Raw genomic sequence first — 20,485 nt, forward strand, 5'->3', positions numbered from 1 at the left:
TCTAGCGGCGTTCCAAGTCCCTCAGGACAGCAGGGTGTTTCAGCATGAGAGTGGCTGGGTTTAATCTATCCCTAAGCCTCTCATTTCTCTGAAGATCTCTTCCTTGGCGGCACCCTCTCATTTCCTTGGTTTCACAAATTTCTCATAAACACTGAATGCCAGCAGCTGCAGCATGTAATCATAAAGCAAATAAACACACGGGCTAGAATGAGCTCTTTCCAAATGGAGCTCGGGGAAAAAGCAATCACATCCAGACGTCCCAGCAATGGCCAAGGACTACAAGGGAAAACAGAGCCAAGGCAGGAGTCCAAAGACTGCCTTGTATGTAGTATGACACTGCCGGCAAGTGCCTCCAGAGCCAACAGGAGCCAATGCCTTTGGTTCTTGTAAGCACCACATAGGCCAAATTCTCTTCTGATGTATATTGGTGCGAGTGCATTGAATTCAATGGAGCATGGCTAATTTAGACCAGCAGAGAATTTGGCCCAGTGTATCACTTGAAATACAGTGAGAGAGATTAAACAAACACATATTCATTTATCCTCACTTTGGACTGAATTAGCCCATGTGTGTTTACCCAGACTGTGGGTGGGGCGTGATAAGGGCTAGTATTTGCGGGTAGGTGCTGGGAGGGATCTTTGAATTGGATTTCACCATTAGCTAATTGTTTTATGCACGTGGGATGAGGAGCAGCTGCTGCCTGAGTATTTGTCTTGGGTACAAATGAATTTGTAAATGAATGTCTTGGGTCCCCAGAGCCTAGGATAGGCAGTTTTTAATATAAACTAGATATCAAACAACAAGAAATTCATGAATAAATGCTATCTATAGTCCACATTTGCACTTCAGAGGGAAAAGTTCATACACCAAAATATCCTGGATCCATCCCTCACTTCCCAGAGTACGAGATTCAGCTCCAAAGAGCCAGGAAAAGAAAGAGAGAACAAGTGTGTGTGGGGAGGGGGGGAACTCATAGGGATGGAGGGGTGTCATGCTTGAATTTCTGGAGATCTTACTTTAATGAGAGTGCCATCTTCACCTTGGGAGCCCTTGTACAGCTTCTTCTGCTTCCCACTGCTTATGTTGAAAATTCTGAAGGCGACACAAGCCAGAACTCATCACATCCATGCATAGTTCTCTGCTTTTTCTCACAAGCCTCCCTCCCCTCCCTCCAGGACAGGCCTCTCGCACAGTCACTGTACGGAATGGAGTGGCAGGATGTAGGGTAAGTGGCCACTTTAAGGGGAGCAGAAGTATGCCAGCCATAATTCATAAAGCTCATAACCATTTAAGTGGTTAAAGAAACAGCCTGGGAACTAGCATGGTGGCCCAAAGATCACATTATTCAGTACGAAGTCCAAGATCTGGGTTTGAATTAACACTCTTTCTTGATTCTCATACTGGTACAGTGAAGAGTATGGAGCAATCAGAAGAGAGGGAAATGAACCTCCTAGCACTTAATGACAGCTATTGGCCATATATTACGAGTGACACTAACCAAACTCTACTCAGCTGTCCCAGCAGCAAGACAGCTGTGGCTAGGGGTGCTGGAACAATTTGTACAGTGGGGGTGCTGAGAGCTATTGAACCAAACTGTAAACCCTGTAGTATATGATGGAAACCACTTAAAGCTAAGGAGTGCAGCAGCAAACTAGTTCCAGTACAGATGGCTGTGGCCCATTCATTAAGAGGCAGGTTATATTTAGGGGTAGGGGAGCAGAGCTTCCATTTAAACAGCGGTGCAACCCAGACCACCTATCACTGCCCAACTCCTGGGAGCGCACCAAAATCCAACCACATATGAACCAACCTGATGTTACGGTCCTGACAGCCAATAGCAGCATATTTCCAGCTGGGGTCCACATCCATGTCATACAAAGTGGTCTTCCTAACGACGTGGTGTGTCCGGGTAAACCGGACCCCGTCGCCCGTCTGAGCACAGGGTTTAAAAATTAGTGAAAGCCACGTAGTTAACTAGTCAGAACAAACTTTTAAATGTGCATGACTTCCCCAAAAGCAGCTAGCCTGCATAAGCAAACCACGCCCTACAGTGACTCCTGCTGGGAGAGGCGGTGATTGAAGGTGCAATGAAGTTCTTCCCACAGCCAATGCTCTTGCACCATTCCCTACGATGACTTCTGCTGGGAAGAGGAATGGGTTCCCTAACCATTCCCTGCAGTGACTGCTGCTAGGAGAAGCTGGGACTGGAGCAGCTGTGCACTTCCTTGTGGCTAGCATATCTAACAATCTCCTACACTGTCACATTGGGACTGGAATAGCAACAAACACTGCTCGCACACCTTTCCTTGAAGGAGCTTCTCGGTGCAGAGATTATAGAAAAGCATGTGATGGCTATAACTAAGTTACCTTCTGTGCAGTACGGAAATAGACACTCTTATCCGCTCCACAGCTGATCATTCGCACTTTCCCATCGTTGGCTGGGAGAGAGAGAAAAACAGAAAGGGGTCAGTAAATGAACAGGAACCCAACAAGCAATGGAGGCGATTATGTTCTATTTACCCCATTCCTACTTGCCTATGCCTGCCCCCTGCTCCTGTAAATCAGCCCTGCAGGATGGCACACAGAACAGCAGAAGCCCTCTCTTTCCTAGAGAAGGAACAGTCTCCACCACCACTAGCCCAGAAGGCACCCACAATGAATTCCACATAGGCCTCAGTGAGCAAGCAGACCCATCACGCAACAGGTAGATACTTGATTCTGCAGTGTCCCTCAACACTTCAACATCATTGTAGTGGCCTTATTCTCTGGACACTACAGCACTCCCTGCTGATGTGGGTGGAAAAGGTAGCTCTGAGAACAGCCCAGGAACATATGCTGCACTAACTGACCAATCCAACGTTACAGGTCTTTCTTATTGCCACTCCCATTTCTGCCTTTGAAAGACCAGACTTTGCTGCACTGCCAAAAAATAACCTCCTTAGAAACCAACCGGAGAGCCTAGAAATTGCTTCGCGCTCAGTGTGCGGAAATGACAATCTTTCCAAATTTAGTTAAAGGGGCCACATTCAGTCCTGATAGAAAACGGACATAACTTCAGCGTCAGTGAAATTGCACCCACATGCACCAGGGTCGAACCTGGCTACAGGGCTGAAATGGTGGTCACCGGTTAGTGCACTGCACTGCCCTGCCACCTGAGAGACTCAAGTACAATTTTCAGTCCCTGCCTGCCACTCCTCCAGCCATCAGTAACTAGGAGAGCTGTGAAGGCACAACGCTCTGCTGCTGAGCGGCACGAGGCACTCCATTCTCCCACAGTGACCACCTGCCCTATATTCTCGGCCAATTAATGCTGGCACTGCTACATTTTGAAGAGAGCCTCAACCCGGTCTCTCTCAGCCAGGAGAACAGGAATGGGGTGTAGGCATTTGTGATGGGTTTAAAAAAAAAAAAAAAAAAGATCATTAGACAATGTGTCTCTCCAAAGAAATATGGAGGGAAAGGATAAGGTGATTCTGACCTTTCTGGCTATGGAAGGGGAAGGAAAGGTAGACTGATCTGTCCAAGTGATTAAAAGGTTAAACATATCTACCTGCGAACTTCACAGCTGTGATGGGAGAGGAGCAGTATTCCTGCTGCTGTTGGGATCTCACTCCCGCCAGTACAGAGAGGAGTACAGGATCTCTTACCTGCAAACTTCACAGCTGTGATGGAAGATGAATGCTCATCTAGTGTCTGCTGCAGGCTGTACTCCTTCCCAGCATCCAAGACGTGGATCAGTCTGTCCCGACTGGCTGATGCCAGGAGCTTCAACCCTACCAAGGATTTTACAAGAGGGTGAAACCTTCACTCAGAAGTACAGAAGTAATTTGCTCCTTTGGTCACGGTTTTAAACATCCTCTCAAGTTAGGCTACAGAAGATCATCATAGATTAGTGCAAGTAAACAGATGTGCACAAGGAAACGTCCTCGGGGTTTCCAACTGTGATAGGGGAAGTAATGATCTGTGTCTACCTGCGTCTACCTAACAGCAAGATGAGGAAGTCTGCTTCAAACTTAGGACCTTTTTTGCAATGTGAATGGCCTCTACTCCGCGAGCTAGCAGAGCAGATGATCAGTAGAGGGTTGTTACACATGATGGTCAGAATGGAGTCATTTAGCAACACATACACAAGTCAGTACATCATAAGGGGTGCATAAATAATCAGTGGGAATAAAGGCTCTGCCCTATTTTACCTGTGTCAGATTTGGAGTACTCCAGGCAGAGGATCTCCGAGTCATGGGCTTCCACCTTCAGCATTTCCCTTAAGGACTGCAACTCATGGATCCTGAAATAGGACACAGATGGATTTCAGTGTGAAAATGGAACCACAGAGTGAAAAATGAGAGACACAAACTAGTCTTTATGCCTATCCCCACCCCCACCCCATCCTAACTCTCCTCCAGAAGCCCTAGGGATACCTGAGAGTGCCTATCCTGTCGCCCGAGGCCAGGTGCTCTCCATTGGGGCTCACGCACAGTGTGCGAATCCCAACCTTCGTGTCCAAGGCCTGGATGTCAGCCTTGTCTGCGCTCCCGCCAGAGTTGTAATCAGTGTCCAGCAGGGCCTGAGTGTTGTCATCCACATAGATGATTTTCATCAGGTCCTTGGAAAGAGAGAAGGAGACAGTGAAGTATCGAAGCGAAGCAGCAGCAGACAGACTTCTCCTGAAACTGGAGTGATGGCCAGTGTATTCCTTTCAGTGGCAGTAATAGGCAATGTGTCCCATCTGGGAGGGAGGCCCACAGCAGCAAGCCACTCAGCAGTGACGGGGAGAGATAAGTGGAGTGGGGAGTCAGCACAGCAACGTCATATTATGGCCCTTCTACAGGAGTTGGACAAAACAAGCAGCCTCGGTGCTGGGAACAAGCTGCATTTTCTGTGTCACAGACAGACACCTCAGGGCTAGACAGTACCAGAATGGGGTGTGGTGGAAACGACTTCAGGTGTTCTTTAGTGATAACATGAGATGAGCCAAGTCATCAGGAATCTCTATTGCAAAATAGGTAGGAGTCTATTACACAGCGTGCAGATTGCTCAGAAAGGGAGCTGGAGAGTTGGGTGGTGTAGCAGCTCCCGTAGGTCACATAACTAGTACAGAAGCAAATTGCTTGACCCAACCACTGTGCTGCATGAGATTCTTCTCCTTTAACGTCACTGTTTATACATAGTGAGGAAATGAGAGTCAAATGGTTCTGAATCCAGATGCTCAATTTCCACAGAACACCCTTTCATCAACCCTGACAATTAGAAGCATTACGGAGCTGGGAGCACAGAGAGAAACAGTTACACTGTCTTCTGAAGCATTTGAGATGAGACCCTCTGGAAGAGACCAGCGTTGGTGAAACACTGAACTGTTCTGGAATATGAAGTCCTAAGACTCTTACAAAATGCTATTATTTATCTCTGCCCCTACATTTCCCCAGGTCTGAGTAACTTCCCAGACACACATCTCCCCTTATGTGAACTGTGGGCCCTAAAGTGGACACATGTGTAAAAGGGAGAAGGAAACCAAAGGCCACTGCAGAGTCTGGGGTCTTACATTGCTGAGGATGTTCCGGTGCAGAGCTGTGCCATGGATGTTGGAACTCTCTGTATTCCACAGACGGATGGTGTTATCAGAAGAGCAGGTGATGAATGAACTTGGGGGCAGGCAAGACTGATTGCTGTCCTTCACTTCAGGATACACCTAGAGGCACATAACAAACAAACAAACCGTAAGTGAGACATCATTGTGCCTGGTAGTCTAGTTACCAGCAGCAAGTTCCAAAACAAGGCCAGACCAGATAGCTGCCCCCTCTGTATCAAATAGGTAGAAGAGGACAACAGAAACTCGGCATACCTAGAATCAATTCACTCTCATACTGGCTGGAAAATCACAGCTTCATGTTCATTCCAAATAAACAAATGCTGAGTGGAGTTACTTAGACATAGATGGTCCCTTGAATAAGACCCTCTGCTTTTTTCTAGCCCAGTGGGAGGGGGGAGAGCCAGAAACCGTCACCACTTAACAGAGTCCAAACACAGAGCATAAGAGGGCAGCGCTGGACTGTTGCCACAACGATTTGGCACTGGAACACAGCTGGAGTTATCTCAAAATTTGATCCATGAGGAGAGGTTAGTTATAAGAAATACAAAAATGCAGAGGAAAAGCCCCTGCCTGTTCCCTTTTCACATCGTCTTCCCTCCATTTCTGACCAGTCATGAAAAACTTGTGCACTTGCATGGTGTAAGTAACTCCATGAAGTTTCCTACCTCCCCTTCACAAACACACCCCTAACTACACGGGCTGGACGCAGAGTCCCTTACTGGGAAATACAGGCAGCCCCCATCTTACGCTGCCCCTCACCCCAGTACGTGGGCACCATTCCTAGCCCGTCATTACCTCAACACTCCACACACAGGAAGAGTGGTATAAGGCAGAATAAACCTTGCCCACTTTCTTCGGGTCCTTGACATCCCACACATAGAGGCTGTGGTCATTGTAAACGCACGATAGCCACTGGTTGGTAGGGTCGAAGGTCAAGGCAATTGTATCTGGATACTTGGCATCCACCATACCAGAGAAGAGACGGCTGTGCAAAGACAGGACAACAGTAGGGTTAATTTCTGTAGCACTGGGGTGAGAGTGAGAGTGTGGACACAAGACTTGAAGCTAAAATCCTCCGGGAGGGAAGAGTTTGGCGCTAGCCAGAGGAAGGAGTATACAATGGTGTGGGGGTAGAGTGAGTAGTTGGGGAGGTAACCACAATCTGTGAGGTGGAGAATCTGCCTCTTGTGCCAGTCTCTTTCCACACTAAAAAATAAAAGTCCCAAGAGGGGGCTGAACTTCCTACGGTAGAGAGGCCAGTAGGACTGACTGCAAGGCTTGATTTCCTTTACTTTACTCTCCAGCTATTCCATTCACAGCTCAATTCAGACTCTCACTCTGCAGCATACTGAGAAGTAGACAAGACAAGGGAGCCATCAGATCTTTGGACTCCTAGTCCTTCCCAGTGCAGACACCTGGGAGCAACGAAAGGAAAGAAGGGTGTTGCTGGCAGCGAAAGGTCGCAGGCACAAACAGCTGGAGTTAGAGGTAGCAGTGTAGGCAGCAAGAATTCCTACTTGTATTCTAGTCTCCCAGCTGCTGGAGGGAAAAATAAAAGCTGAAATTAAATGGAGTAAAATTCCTGATGGAGGAGTCCTGGTGCCTCACACTGCCGTGCAAAACCATCTGAGATTATAGCGCCAGGGAGACTTCCGGTTTCAGTGAGGTTCTGAAACCACCTTCCCATAGAAGAAGCGGGAGCAACCAACCTCGCTAGTTTTAAAATGGAGATTGGTAAGTTTATGTACAGGATTATTTGACTGGGTTGCTTGTGACAGCAGGAGACTGGATTTGAGGATCCAGGAAGTCCCTTCCAGTGCTATGTATTCATGTTTCTATGAGACCAGGGCCATGTTGTGGGACTGAAGGAGTGGGATTGCAGGGTTAGGGTGCTAGCTCACGAGGAGAGAACCTCAAATGGTTGACATCAGACAAGATGCCAGCGGTTTGGTTATTTTTTACAAGCCTCTTTGCTCTGCAAAACTGGGCTGGAAGTCACATGAAAACAGGCTCACTTAGCTCTCCCGGCCTGAAGTTAGGAAAAATTATTTAAAAATTTAAAAAAAAAAAAAGATTGTGAACATTGCAAAACCTCAAATAAAGGTTCCACTCAGTTTCAGCTCTAAAACCCAGGTGAGGATACAATTAACCTCCCCTAGCATCAATCTCATTAAGAACCAGAGCCCAGTGCAGATTTAAGGAGGAGGAGACCAGAGAGCTGCCCTTTAAATGCAGTAATTGTCATGCTGTGGTTAGAGCAGCAGACAGGGAGTTAAGCGATCTGGGTTTTATTCTGAGCACGACTACAGAATTGCTATCTGGCCTTGGGCAAGTCGTTTCTCCTATCTGTGCCTCATTCTCCCCATCTGTAAAATGGAGCTCACTGCTCTCATAGAGGTGTCGTGAAAACTGTTCACAAAGTGTGTGGAGGCTGCAGACACCTTTATAAGGTGGGCACCTACTACCTATCTTTACAAGTGGAAAAGGTGAGGCACAGACTGATTAAAGTGATTTAGCCAAGGCCAGGAGTCACTGGCAGAGCCAGGATTGGAGTCCAGGGCCTCTGACTAATCACTTGATCAAACTGCCCAGCCCATATATACTCTGCTTCTACTGCAATGTCCTAAAATGCTCTAGTGAGCACTTGTAAGAGGAGAAGCTGAAAGTTCTGGGCAGAAAGCAGCTGGTGTCCAACACCCACTGTCCTCTGCTACAGGATGGTGGGGCAGAGGAGACAACATAGGATTCCACGGGAGTACAAGAAGAGCAGCGTGGCAGCTTTCCATTGAAATGCATGTTTGGGTCAAAAACTGCACCACAGACTGACATGTGTCCCCTCTGGACCCCCCAGGAAGTAGGATTAACGAGAGCCCACAGGGGCAAACATGACCGTGCCAGTCTTGACCAGAGGGGAAATGGCACAACTGGGTGGGAAAAAATCCATGTCAAACAATGACCTCAAAATAAAGTGGGGCTACCCCATCACCTCAGGGGTTCCCTAGGGCCCAAGCAGCAATATGCTGTCATTAACTGATATCCCCAATTACAGGAACATATATGCTTCCAGACCAGGGGCAGTGTATGAGCAGCGAATCACATTTCAACTAAAGGCACACGCCATCACCACAGACAAAGGAACAATTCATTCCAACATCTACATGTCCAGTATGAACCCCTCCCACAGCGGGTCAGAGCAGTTCATTAGACAGCCAGTCACTGACATGCCTAGTCTAGCTGGAAAAGAAAAGTATATGGGCTGTGGAAATGTCCATTTCCTCAGGGTGGATCCCAGAGGATGTTTGTTTCAGAGTAGTGCTGTAGGAAGGCAACAGAAGATCTGGCTGTGCTCATGCATTTGCAAGCAGGGAAGAGTGAAGGGCTCGCTCCAATTTCAGCCTCCACCGACTGAGCGATAATCATGCATAAAATAAATTTACCTAGGAAGGGTCCACTCAAAGGCCAACATCTGCACTTCAGAAAGTGATACTCCTTTTAGCCAGTTTTACAGCAGGAGGTAGATAGGGGAGCAATGGGGACAGGAGAAGACAGAACACACAAGACAGAGGGAAGAAAGACTAGAGGGACAGGCAGGAGGTTTGAGTGCCCACGGACAGCTGTGGAAAGCAAAACATCCCATGGAAGCCTGTGTATCTCTTATCAATGCCACTTTATAGTAAAAAGGAAAGTTTGCTGAAGGAAGAACCCTGGGGTGCAAAGCAAGGGCAGGATCACAAATCACACATCGTTACTGCACCTGCTCTGCCCATCCAAGCTTCTCCAGTTTCCTACCACCCTTCCTATGGTACCTGGCTTCAGTGACGCTGGCAACGTCCATTCCCAAGAAGTGCGGCTTCGGTAATGTAGTGACGAAGTGAAGATTCAAAGGGTTAAAAATCCGCACCGTGCCATCAGCGCAGCCACAGAAGATGTAGTCATGGTTCACAGAGATGCAGTTCGCCACAGTAGTCTGAGAAGGACACAAAATCAACCAAGACGAGTGGGTCTCTCTCTCCAAACTGCCATATAAACGAGAGAGCACGAAGCACTCAAGATCAGAAAGAAGTGAAGTGGAGTGAAATGAAGCCACACAGTTTAAGGAAAAGCCTGAAATCTGGATTTCCTCTCTGAGGAGCATCCAAGCCAAGGTCTGCTGCAGGGTCCGCTCAGTCAGTCAGGAAACAGCGTTGAGGGTCCGCTCCACTCGCTGGTGCAAATTATTCATGCAGCTCGACAGATCTCAGGGGAGCTATGTGGATCTACACCAGCTGGGGATCTGGCCCTGAACGTTTATTACCTTGTACTCTTGAGGGGAAATGTTCAGCATCATGACTGGGAGGCTGCAACTAGACCCATAAAAGTGCATGAGCATGCTTCCTGGTACAGAGGGGGCAAAGGTGGGAGAAATGGAATTGTTCTGCTCGATGCTGAGATTTGTACAAATGGCAGAAAATGATGGAGAAATGGGGTGAGGTCTAGGCAAACACTTCATTCTAACTTACTGTGAAGCTGTCTGTGTTCTGAGCAGGAGTGAAAAAGGCAGATTTTAGAGCAGAAAGGAAAGAAGAAAAGACACGTTTCACTTGGGGAAGCATGGAAAGATTTTGCCCTGGTGTGAATACCCTGGATCCATCTTGCTTTACAGTTTGGGTTTTCTCCCTTTAATTGAATATTCAAATCTTTGCCAACAGGCCAGGCTGGTGGTCTTGCAGCAGCATAATACACTACCCCGAAGGGGAGAGCTGAACTTGAGACTCTGGCAGAGACTTTTGCTTCTAGGAGGGCAGGGGGCACTGGAGAGGCAGCTTGTGCAACCCCTGAGGGGATGGAGTGCCTCCCACACTCTGCTGCTACCCCATCCCCCCTCCCTAGACAACTCAGGAGTGACATTTATGGGTTCTCAAAGAAAGCCACACCCAGCCTTCCCACAGCCACAAGGACACATCACAATGTTAAGCCTTGAGGGCAGAAGCTTTTCAGGTATTAGAGGATCTCCTACGTAAAATCCCTTTCCCAACTGGCCTTTAAGCAAAAGACTCCATTTCTACCCCCAGGATCTGGTTTCCCTACCACACACCACTGCTTTGTGCCATACTTTAATGGAAAAAATTAAAAATCATAAAGAATCAGAAGTCTCCAGCTCTCCTCACATGCCAGCAACTCTCACTGCTGGCAGCAGCTTGTGGCCTCAGGATGTCCCCACCCCTTCCTCCTCCCATGTCAGTGGGCACTGATGTACATGGAGCAGACCTGGAACTCACCCTCAGCTCCACCCACTTGTCGAGCAGCCTCTTTTCATTGAATTCACAGAGGAGGCCAGAGGAGGTGATGCAGAAAGTACTGTCTGCTTTTTTACCCCTTCCGCATGCCACATCCGTGAAGAAGTTGTTCCTGAGCTCCCCCAGCAAACCAGACCGCCCTAGCAAGGGGACTGTGGCATTCACCTACCAAAAGAAATAACCTGTTAAGAGAAAACACTCCACACTGGAGTAGAGAGAGTTATGAGCGATCTGAAGAGACAGGCTGTGATGGGGTCACTTGCTGCAGCTCCACTGCTTGTAAAATGTATCAGGACCATCAACAGCAGCAAATCAATGAGACAGAGCTACTTATGTGTCTGCCATTGGCTGACACAGGCCAGTTAGCCAGTCACAGGAAGAAACCTTGGGGATAGTGATGCCTGGTGTTCCCTGATGATCAAAACAAATCTGTGACTTGCACTGACGTGTCAGTGTCAATGGAAGATCCATGGTGTGAAATGCGAAAGGCTATCCTTGAGTGGATGCACCTTTGCAATACAGACAGGCAAAGTAGCACATGGGGATTTGGCCTCCCAACAGCAGCAACAGAAGCCACTACATGACACTCTGAAACATGCCCCTCAATATCTCAAGTCACACACGTCCAAATCAAAGACCCAAGTCCCTGCAGTGTGAGGGGCCCAGAGATGGCAGCCACAGATATGAAGAACCATTGCCACGAAGAAATGGACGTGCTGTTGAAAAGCACCAATGCCAGGGTACAACAGAACCTGATTTGGCTGCCATGCACAGAATCTATGAACCACCTGCACTGGCATACAGGAAACCTGGGTTTGGGTGCCAGACACAACAGGCACTGGATAATGGCACACTGGAGGTTATGTCTTGAGAGTCAGTCAAAGACTAAAAAGAAAAGGAGGACTTGTGGCACCTTAGAGACTAACCAATTTATTTGAGCATAAGCTTTCGTGAGCTACAGCTCACTTCATCAAAGACTAAAGCCGCTTCACACAGGAAATCAAAGATCAATTCTGAACCAGAAGCTCCTATTTCCCACAGACTGTGGAACTAACTTATGCCATTATAAAAGCCACAAAGGCCCCCACTCACTGCTTCTTCTTTATATGTCTCCTGTCCCCAGCTCTCACCTTGGAGGTTTTGCTGTCATCCAGGTACCAGAACTTGATGTGGCGGTTGCCAGCTGTGACGAAGTAACTGCAGTCCTCTGAAAATGACACCGCAGTCACTTTGCTGGACACCTTGTTGGCCGCCACCACAATGTTTTTCTGGAAAGACAATTGTTTCAATAGCTCAGGTGTCTTGCTCAATAGCCTGTTTATAAGAAGGCTCATTTCAGCTACAGGTGTTATGCACGGTAGGCACAGATTCAAAGTCTGTCTGAACACAGGCTGGGAGGATGAACCATCTGCCAAACCTTCCACTACCTATGGTGCTCTGGCAGTTTGGACATCACACTTTTACATTCAGTCCTGCCACTACATTGTCTCAGCCACATAATGGTTCTCGGGTCACTAGTGCCTACAGTAACATGGTCCTCTGCACCGTGGCTATTTCATAATCACAGGGCACTCGGAAAAAAAAACATACTTCCTTTCTAAACGCTGAAAGCACATGAGGCCAACACTGGCTAGAGCTCTTCCAGCCCTAGGGCAGCAATGGGGCGCAGTGCTCGAGATGGGCAGTAGGTATTTTCCACAGGGAAATACCATAACTCTCTCCACCTGGGGAGTGGAAGAGAAGTTATAGGGCAAGAGGAGAGATGAACATGCTGCTTCTGTCCAGCCCGAGGGAAAAGAAACAGAGCAGCTACACCTGCTGTGATTCTCCCCTTTGTGCATATCAAATAACTGGGGGAAGAGGAGGAAGGAAGGGGTTATTTTCTGAGTATAATGGTTAGATTACAGGGGTTCCCTCTCCACGAGCCTGGTGCAGGAATGTTATTTCCAGGGATTAGCGGCAGAGGGGGGATTCAAAGATCTTGCCTCTCTCTCCTCTCCCTTGTGGGTTTAAATTCTTGATCTATTTCCTGCAGTACTCAGTGGTCAGCCAGACACTCACTCTGATCAACATTTCAATTTCTCATTCCTCCCTCAGAAAATCATGAGCCCAACTTCCCTCTTCCTTCCACTAGCAGCCCTCCAAACTAGCCCGCCCTCAGCTCAGAAGCGGTCTCATTCGGCTCAGAAGCGGTCTCATTCGGCTCAGAAGCGGTCTCATTCCAGAGGGCTTGTTGGAGGTCAGCTGCAGAGCACTGTCAGAGGGGCAGGGGCGTGGAGAAGGCTAGACTGTGCTACCAGCAGCAAACCAGACTCCAGGGCCTCTTGCTGAGCTTCCCCCCAAACAGGAAATGCTGCCTGTCCTCACCATCAGGGTGGCTGCTGTGGCCTTTCCCCATTTGGAAACTAGGGAGCACCTCAGACAGCACTTGGTTGCTTCAGCTTGATCAAACATCTTGGTCAGTCTCCCAGACTGCAAGACGGGGATATCACAGCAGCCATTCCTATGACCCTATGTCTGAGGAATGGTGGTCTTATGGTTAAGGCACTGCACTAGGACTTGGGAGATCTGGGATCAGTTCCTGATTCTGCCACTGATTTCCCCTATAACTTTGGGCAAGGGCTCTGGAAGATGTGCTTTAGTCAAACACAAGTTAGGCTTTAGTCAAACAAGTAATTGGACTCAATACAAAAGGTAATGGTGGAAATTTAATGGCCTGTGACAGACAGGTCAGACTAGATGATCTAGTGGTCCCTTCAGGCCTTAAACTATGAATCTATGAAAAAAAAATCTCTCAGTGCCTCAGTTCTCCATCTGTAAAATGGGGATAACAATACTTCCCTTCTCCTGCCCTGTCTGTCTTGTCCATTTAGACTGTAAGCTCTTTGTTGCAGGCACTGACTCTAATTGTTTTTTGTACAGCGCCTGGCACAATGGGACCCTGCTGTCAATGGGGAAATCTCTAGGCACTACTGTAACATAAATAATAGTTGGAGAGCAGAGACCATAAAAATCTTGATTGTCAAGGTACAGCATTAAATCCCAGCCTCTCTCTACATTACATCCATCTTCAAATCATTATTTTTGTGTGCCTCATTGAGAAGAACTTGAAGACTGAACACTGGATTTTCAGTGACCACAAGGACACCAATGTTTTAATGTTAAGTTACTTGTCTACAAGAAATAGATGCAGGACAGAAACACTAGCTGATATAGAAGATGATCATGAAAAGACAGAATCTGAGCCATAGAATGAGAAAGGTGATGAAGTGGTTAACAATATTTCAAGGGAACATTGACCTACAGCTGCATAACATGAGATTAACAGATATGGGTATAAAAAAAAAATTTAAGATGGCTCCCAGAGAGGACTGGTTACCTGCAGAGGTAGAGGGAGCTGACTCAAACTTGTGAGAATGTGATTGTCCAGTTCTCTTACCAACATGGAGGTCCCCCTAGCAGATACATGTTTATCATTGTCATCATCAGATACTTACATAATGCTGTAAATTCGCACAGTGCTTTACAGAAGATAAGGCACGGCCTTTATTCCAACATAACACTGCCCCTCAAGTACTATTAAGGCCACTGTAACCATCATAATTGATCATCTCCATACACTCACGGTACTTTTTAGGTGAGTATCTAGTCCCCCCTTGCCTCAGTTTATAATGTTTCCATCTCAAACAGAATAAAAGCAAATTGTTCTCCAGGGTCTGTAACATGGATCCCACAACCAAAGTAAAACAGATTCCTGTTTTGTGAGAGTTCCCCCTCCCCCCTCCACAATCTTAGTTCGAATCAGTTTCCAACAGTCCTCTGGAAAAAACACAAAGGGTATGACAAAGCCTAATAGCCTTCTGACTGGCCAGGAAGATATCACATATTGGTGGGAACAATCTTGCACTAGCTCCTTGAGGATGGACTAGATGATCCAATCTCCATCCATCTCTAACTTGTCTGATTTTATGAATGTCAAAAGGAGCAGAGAAAGAAAGAGCTATAACCAGATTTATCCCCAGACCATCTCTGGCCTTGCACAACGTGGCTTTTCCTACCAGTAAGCTGATCTTCTTGCACACTTACCTTCCATGACCACACGTTGACAATCATGTCATGCTGGTACCCCACGGAGACAATGTATTTGGAGCTGGGGGAGAATGCCACACAGGCCACACCATACTTGTGTTCTTGGAGCTCAGCCACCTGGGCCCGTTCAGCCACATCCCACACCCGAACGGCTGGCATGTGCCCACTCTGAAGGGGTGATTTGGAGACAGAGAGCAGCGAACAAAACTCATAAGGCTAGTTGCGATGGATTCAGATACGCAACATCTCCATACATTCTTTTAAGCACACACAACTTAGAAGTGAATTCAGGACTAGATCACAGCTTAACCCTTAGGCATTCTATGGCCATTTACAGCAGAAGTCAGAAATTTAATGAATTTCCTGATTTCAGAAGATAACTGAAAGGGATAATAATAAAAAACCCAAAACAAGAAAGTGGATCAACATTTTTCACACATATCTCTGTTCTCTGTAATAGAAACCAGTAACACATGGTGACCTTTAGAGGTCTCAGTCCAGGTCCCAATGCAGGTGTTCACATCACAAAAACTGACTCTGTCACACTCATTGGCAATTTTTTGGGGGGAGGACCACAGGAAATTAGCAATCTTCTCATTCCAAAGGTAGTCATGCCATGTTACGTTTGAGGCACATAGATAGGGCGGTGTCTGGGGGGAAATGCACTCCCCTTCTTGCTGCACTTGTTCTGTGGATAAACAGTCTCTACGGATGTGAATGCAGCACCTTTTGCCAGCACTAAGCCTCCCTGAAAAATCATTTATTTAGTTATTTAAAAGTACTCTTTATTTTACAAGACCAGCAGAAATCCTTGCCAAGTATATGATTAACAGGGAAACCCTATTCAACAGCTTCCTCAAGATTTGAAGCCTGTCAAAAAGTAGCCTGCAAGATACGATCTCCATGGCAGCAAGGCAAAATGGTGTCTTTTCCAGTCAGGGTAAAGCAAGTCACTTGCTCACGTGAAGGGGTGACATGCCTGATTGAAAATCAAAGCCTCCGAAACACAGAACGCAAGACAGTTAATTGTCTTGCTTTGCAGCTTTACATAGAATGTGACTGGCCTGGAATAGCACAGCGGTCAGATTTTAATTTACTCAGCTCAGCTTTCACCCCGAATGACAGAGTTCTGTCCTCAAGGTTACAGTCAAGATGGTACAAAAGTCAACAGAGCTACTCTGCAAAGCACTTACACGAGTTAAGAAACCAACCTCTAGATCTTCAGCCCCCGGAGACTTTAACAAATTGAATACACTTTAAATAATTGAATAGATGCTACCATCAGTGAGCTCTATCAACTCCCATGGGACAAGCAATTTATTCCTCTATGGAAAGCCTTCATCTCCTCAGCATTTGAGATACTCGGACCAGAACACACACATATGGAGGGATGAGGGTCAGCCTCTGGGCTCTCACTGAAGAAAATCCAGCCATGCACCAATTTAGTGTCACTAGGCAGAATCGGCACACTCAGCCTGCGAGATTCAGATACTTCACAAGCTGAACACTCTTTAGTCAGCTATTACCAGTCCATACTAACTGCAGAACTTCCGGAAAGGAAAGACTGAGAGCTGCCACCAGCAGGGGGCACTACATGACAAGAGAAACACTCAAAATTAATGCTTTTGAGAGGACCCACAGAAATGGCTGTAGAGCTGGTCAAAAAGGGTAAATTATATGCTGCAAAACAACTCAAATGAAATGAAAATTTGCCTTTTCATTCTCAATTTTGCAATTCTGTTGTAGTTTTTCTGCAAAAGTTTCTAATCAAAAAGTTGTGTCAGTGGGAAAATAACCACTAAAGTTTTTATTCCGCCCTTCTACCCCTCAATGGTGGGGGAGGGGAGGAGTGAAAGTGGTGTTTTCCCCACCAAAATAAAAATGAAAAACTTTTCAAAACAAATCTGAATTTTCATTTTGAAATTTTTCATTGAAAAATGAAACGTCAACCAAAGCAAACATTCTTTTGGTCAAAAAACAAACCCATAAGGATAATTTTCAGCCAGCTCTGCTCTGTAGGTATAACCCACTGGTAAGTGTCTTTTACAGGTCCTCCTCTGTGCCTGGTGCATAAAGGGAGAAGCCTGTCACAGCCTAACAAACAAACTAACTTCACCAGCTTGGTCAACACGCTGGGGATTGAACCAGGGACATTCAGAGCTTAAAGCACGAGCTGCTACCGCTTGCACCAGAGGGCTCTAGCTGAGGGTGTAACAGACTTGTATTTAGAGCCGGGTAAATAATTGATTTTTCAGTTTGATGGCTAAATCAAACCAAACCAAAACAAAACAAAAACCCTCAAAAATTTTCAGGAGGAGCGGGGGAAGGAAGGAATCATTTCATGTCCAAATATTTAATTTGACCTGAAATGAAACATTTCGTAATAGGGTGTTTTACTCTTTTGTGGTATTATTTTAATTAAATTTAGATGACATTTCATTTTGAAATGTCATTTTGGAGCAAAGAATCAAAATGTTTTGACTTTTTCAGAATTTTTCCCTATTTTTTGGTCTGAAACAATGAGCTGAATTTGACCCGACCCTGCATTTTTCAGCAAATAAACTGTTCGCCGAAATTTTTTTCACCCACTTCTACTCATATCCTCCAAGAACTGGGCACAGAGAGGGACTGGTGACACACATTCTCCAGTAAGTTACAACGTACTGGAGTCAGATGACAAGTAGTCATTAGAGACACATGACAGCAAGCTGAGCATGACCAAAAGGGGACAGGGAGACATTTGTGTGTGTTTCTAGCATCTAACAATTGCAAATTCATTACATGTACAGTGCGCACCTTGCACTTCTAATGCAGCACAGACCCCACAATATAGCCATCCTTGTTCACCCTTTAAGCACCTTTGAAAGGAGAAAGCATGTCGCCAGCAACGAAGCATGCACTGCCAAACCCACGGGCACTGGCCCCTTTATCACTGCTCTGGAAACTCCATTCCACAGGTACTTTTCACTCTCCACTATATTGTTACTGTCTTGGCTCACCCCCTGAAATCCTAAGGGATGCAACCCTAAACTCAATCCAGCCACTAGAAACTTCCAGTCCCCGTCCCTCACTTCTTCCCCTATGTTAATAGGTAGAGCAGCACCCAATATCCTCAGCTAATCTCCACCCTGCCTCTGGCAAAAGGAGTCTGTCCCAGGAGATTGACAGAACATTTGGAAAACCCTTTCAATATGAGCTTAAGGAGACAACCAGTGACGAGGTTGGTTAATGTTAAGATGAATCAGTCGGTGAGAGCCAAAACCACATTTCCCCACATAAAGGCAGTGCAGAGGCACAGTTAGGGTCGCTCTTTGGACATCATATGGGCCAAAACCCTGTCAAAAAGGATACAGGATTTAATTAAACCCAAGTTTCCCCCACACATTGTCCATTTCCCGCTCTACAGCGGCCACACTTCTTCCCAGCCTGCAGTGGGATTGCCTGCAGACATGTACCTGTTTTAAACAATTTTCAGCACTTACCTCTCCAGTAACCAGGTACTTTCCATCAGGGGAGAAAGCAAGAGCTGTAATCGTCTTCCTAAAACAGAGACAGGAGGACACTGTGAGGTGGTGCCTGTATCTGGTTTCAGTTCCGTCTATCATGAGGGGAGAGGGTGAGCAGATGTCCTGATATTATTGAAAAAAGAAAAGGAGTACTTGTGGCATCTTAGAGACTAACAAATTTATTTGAGCATAAGCTTTCGTGAGCTACAGCTCACTTCATCGGATGCATTCAGTGGAAAATACAGTAGGGAGATTTATATAAACAGAGAACATGAAGCAATGGGTGTTACCATACACACTGTAACAAGAGTGATCAGGTAAGGTGAGCTATTACCAGCAGAAGAGCGGGGGGAGAACACAACAAAAACACTACCCCAGGAACCTATCCTTGCAACAAAGCCCGTTGCCAACTGTGCCCACATATCTATTCAGGGGACACCATCATAGGGTCTAATCACATCAGCGACACTATCAGAGGCTCGTTCACCTGCACATCTACCAATGTGATATATGCAATCATGTGCCAGCAATGCCCCTCTGCCATGTACATTGGTCAAACTGGACAGTCTCTACGTAAAAGAATAAATGGACACAAATCAGACGTCAAGAATTATAACATTCAAAAACCAGTCGGAGAACACTTCAGTCTCTTTGGTCACTCGATTACACTCCTAAAAGTGGCAATTCTTCAACAAAAAAACTTCAAAAACAGACTCCAACGAGAGACTGCTGAATTGGAATTAATTTGCAAACTGGATACAATTAATTTAGGCTTGAATAAAGACTGGGAGTGGATGGGTCATTACACTAAGTAAAACTATTCCCCCCCCCCCCCCCCCCCCGCTGCTCCTCAGATGTTCTTGTCAAATGCTGGAAATGGCCCACCTTGATTATCACTACAAAAGGTTCCCCCTCCGGCCCCCGCTCTCCTGCTGGTAATAGCTCACCTTACCTGATCACTCTCGTTACAATGTGTATGGTAACACCCATTGTTTCATGTTCTCTGTGTATATAAATCTCCACACTGTATTTTCCACTGAATGCATCTGATGAAGTGAGCTGTAGCTCACGAAAGCTTATGCTCAAATAAATTTGTTAGTCTCTAAGGTACACAAGTACTCCTTTTCTTTTTGCAGATACAGACTAACACGGCTGCTACTCTGAAACCTGATATTGAGACAGTCCCAATAATAGGGGATTTGTCTTATACAGGACCCTACTACCCCCCACCCCATCCCGATTTTTCACACTTGCTATCTGGTCACCCGAGGGGGGTGGGTGGGAGGGTATGACTGGAAAGAGGCCCACAAAAACATGTAATAACTTGACAATGGTTTTGTTTTCCCACAGGGTGAACACATGGATTCCCTGCAGCCCAAACCTCTTGCAGGCACAGAAGGGGTTTCACAGCTATGGGCTTATGGTCCTCTGGCCCCTGCCTGCCAACAAGAGGACCAGGGGTGTCAGTCAGTCCTGCTCCAAACCAAGGCTTCAGCCTCAGGGAAAGAATAATGCATGTCCCACGGAGTTCAAATATAACATCCTCCATGTCATTCCTTACAGCAGTTCTGCATGGGAATGTAGTATTTATGGGCTTTTCCCTAGTTATCATTGCTACAACTTTCCCCACAGTAACTCATGTTAAGGAGGAGCTAGGGTTAAATTAGCAGGTAACTCCTCCCCACAGCCACTAGTCCGTCACAAGTGAGTTTAGGACTCAGTAGCTCTGGGCACCTTTATCCCCAGCGACTCTTATAGTTTGCTAGAGACAGAAAGAGGACTCCAAATTCACATCCCAAGTAATACGAGGCCAGCTGTCTGTGTACCTCTGAGTTTCACTCACCTGGAGCTGTTTAGAATATGGTGTTGCTTATTTTTCCTAGGGTTGAAGAGCACGACAACACACCTAGAAAGAGAACAGAAGAACAAAAAGAAGTTGACAGGACAGCCTGTGGGTATCATAACATGCTCTATCCCCTTGTCCTTGGCAGGAGAATGAACGACAGCCTGGCACGTCTGTCCCACCT

The 20,485-nt window shown here is 46.5% G+C and overlaps 1 protein-coding gene across 1 annotated transcript in view; it reads right to left on the bottom strand.

Moving 5' to 3' along the window:
• MAPKBP1 (mitogen-activated protein kinase binding protein 1) overlaps nt 1–20,485 on the bottom strand; it is a 122,428-nt gene that overhangs the window by 32,231 nt on the left and 69,712 nt on the right. The window contains exons 4-18 of the mRNA XM_074955662.1: nt 20,302–20,364; nt 18,435–18,492; nt 14,950–15,120; nt 11,994–12,131; nt 10,846–11,028; nt 10,087–10,104; nt 9,394–9,554; nt 6,383–6,572; nt 5,540–5,686; nt 4,419–4,603; nt 4,194–4,285; nt 3,648–3,773; nt 2,368–2,438; nt 1,811–1,932; nt 1,017–1,092 (exon numbers count right to left, since the gene is read on the bottom strand). Coding sequence (XP_074811763.1) covers nt 1,017–1,092; nt 1,811–1,932; nt 2,368–2,438; nt 3,648–3,773; nt 4,194–4,285; nt 4,419–4,603; nt 5,540–5,686; nt 6,383–6,572; nt 9,394–9,554; nt 10,087–10,104; nt 10,846–11,028; nt 11,994–12,131; nt 14,950–15,120; nt 18,435–18,492; nt 20,302–20,364 — 1,801 coding nt within the window. The remainder of the gene's footprint in view (nt 1–1,016; nt 1,093–1,810; nt 1,933–2,367; nt 2,439–3,647; nt 3,774–4,193; nt 4,286–4,418; nt 4,604–5,539; nt 5,687–6,382; nt 6,573–9,393; nt 9,555–10,086; nt 10,105–10,845; nt 11,029–11,993; nt 12,132–14,949; nt 15,121–18,434; nt 18,493–20,301; nt 20,365–20,485) is intronic.

This window comes from Natator depressus, chromosome 6 (genome assembly GCF_965152275.1).
Source record: "Natator depressus isolate rNatDep1 chromosome 6, rNatDep2.hap1, whole genome shotgun sequence".
In the NCBI taxonomy this organism is placed as follows: Eukaryota; Metazoa; Chordata; order Testudines; family Cheloniidae; genus Natator; species Natator depressus.